The sequence below is a fragment of the Sinocyclocheilus anshuiensis genome, unplaced genomic scaffold (genome assembly GCF_001515605.1).
Source record: "Sinocyclocheilus anshuiensis isolate Anshui unplaced genomic scaffold, SAMN03320099.WGS_v1.1 scaffold334, whole genome shotgun sequence".
NCBI lineage: Eukaryota > Metazoa > Chordata > Actinopteri > Cypriniformes > Cyprinidae > Sinocyclocheilus > Sinocyclocheilus anshuiensis.
The window spans coordinates 807,535-809,863 of NW_015546055.1; the positions used below are offsets into that span (position 1 = coordinate 807,535).

Consider the following 2,329-nt stretch of genomic DNA (forward strand, 5'->3'; position numbering starts at 1 on the left):
AGTTCCAGTATCATTTATCTGCAGATTTGATATCTCAAATGCCATTTGCACAGTTTCTGGAATCCAAATAAATCTAAAGTGATTTCTACATGGCCGATATATCCATAATTTGTTACTGTTCATTGCTGAGCAGCACAATGTACCATTAGTTTTCAGTTCCACTATGTCATCACTGTCAGTTGCTGGTTTGTAGTTACAGCTGATATTGACTGACATTCCTCGATGAACAGTCTGAACTGAGGTGCTGTTAAATAATGCATGTCCAGCTATAACAACTGAAAAAGACAGGACAGCCAATTATTGATGCATCATAGTATGAAGATTTGATTCAGTGATTTTCCAATGATTATAATCTGTTGTAAGGTCCGCGCACATGGCCCAAGGAAGGTATCCAGTGGCGGATGAAGGTCTCTAGTATCTTTTAGTCTTAGGATCTGGATTATCTTTTAGTCTACTTTTGTAAGATTAAGACCATTGTACCGCTCGCCCTGAAACTATTCAAATGAAACCAAACATGACTGTAAATCTTATTTGCATTCATATAGAACATTATATTCTTGACCATTCTGAGTGAGCTGGGTGAAGAGAAGGATGGGTGAGGGGAAGGAAGGGGATGAGGAGGAACCAATGCATATGTGAGAGACATTTTCCCGCATTTTCTTTCAGTGAGATGTGGAGACAGATGTCTGTATGTTAATGCACTGTGTGTGTATTGTCTGTCTCAGAAGATCAAAGTGTCTGAGGTTCTGTAATTCTTACACTGTGCTTAAAATTTGAACAGAAGTGCATAATCATTACCAGGAAAGGAAGAAAGCAGCATCCACACACATGTGGTCACAACGTTACACTTTGATAATATCTATTGAGAACAGAAAGAGAAGTCAGTGGAGAATATAGTGATGCATATTTGTATAGCTATTTTGTTGTGGTTTGTTTTGAGATAATGACTAGCTGTACATTATTTCACTTATTGCATGGGTGTTTAGTTAAATAGACCAAGTAATTTCAGTTCAAATCAATATTTCATGTTAAAAGAAAAAAAATGAGAGGATACAAAATACATGAAACTAGCACAATATGAATCTGCTTGCCAAGCCGAACTCTCAGTTATACACTTCAGCGGTTATTTTATATATAACAGAGGTGGACAAAGTACACGACTCCATTACTTGAGTGAAAGTACAGATACTGCTGGTCAAATATTACTCCATTACAAGTGAAAGTTGTAAAGACATCTTTTTACTTAAAGCAATATTTGAGCAAGTACATAACCAGCTAGTGTTCAAAACTATCGCCTTGCTTTAGCCCGATTCACAGCGGTTAGCTTATAATAATGTTTTCTAATTTGAGTGGTACGGGTAGGTTTTCACGGGAAATTCGAGCATGCTGCTGCGTCATTACGTCACGTCTGTAAACATAAAGAAGTTGTCCCGGCTAGTAGGCTATATCGCATGTGAGGATGCCGCAGGTGGAGAATCATTTATAGCTGTCACGAATCCTGTCCATGAACTTCCGTCTGCTTGCCACCAGAGGTCGCCCTCCCATTATATTGACTCTCACACCACACAGACTGTTACACATCACCCTGGACTACATTTCCCATGCTCCATTGCACTAATCACAAGCTCACCTGAAACCAATCACACACAGCTGCTACCAATAACACACACTATATAAATCAGTCTCACACCACCATTCAACGCCAAGTATTGTATAGTGTTTATCACTCATAGCGATAGCTACTCTACGAAGCCATTTCTAGTTCTTAGTTCCAAGTCATAGTCTTGCCCTGCCTGCTTTCACGTGTTCAGATTCTTGTGTATTTTGTATTATCCTTTCATCTTGCCATTCGGACTATGTTTGCACCTTGCCTGGACTATTGCTCATGTTGTCGGATTACCCCTCTTGTCAAGCCCTCTGGATATTGTTAGCCGCTGATCGACCACGCCCGTTTTGGATTACTCTTCTGTCTTGCCCTTGATAGAGTTTTTTTGCGATGGCATTAATCAACCGCTGATTAAAACCGTCTAAGCTTAGACACGAGGGTCCGCGTTCATCACTCTGTCAGTTTATGGATTATGCTTTGTTGACTGTTGGCTCTCTATTCACTGTGGGTGTCGTGGAGGAAGAACGCGACACCACATCTATGACTGAAATGGTGGCTGCACCAGAGCGCACTCACAAAATGGCGGCCACAACAACCGGTCACGTCATTACTGCCATTCGTGAACCAAGTCAAGTCACAGCTGATCTTCGTGAGCCAAGTCAAGTCACAGCTGATCATTCTGAGTCAAGTCAAGTCATCACTGATCATCATGAGGCAAGTCAA

The 2,329-nt window shown here is 40.7% G+C and overlaps 1 protein-coding gene across 1 annotated transcript in view; it reads right to left on the minus strand.

Annotated features, from left to right (window-relative positions):
- LOC107699246 (uncharacterized) overlaps nt 1-656 on the minus strand; it is a 9,039-nt gene extending 8,383 nt beyond the window's left edge. The window contains exons 1-2 of the mRNA XM_016500441.1: nt 563-656; nt 1-275 (exon numbers count right to left, since the gene is read on the minus strand). Coding sequence (XP_016355927.1) covers nt 1-275; nt 563-656 — 369 coding nt within the window. The remainder of the gene's footprint in view (nt 276-562) is intronic.
- Between the last annotated feature and the right edge of the window lie 1,673 nt (nt 657-2,329).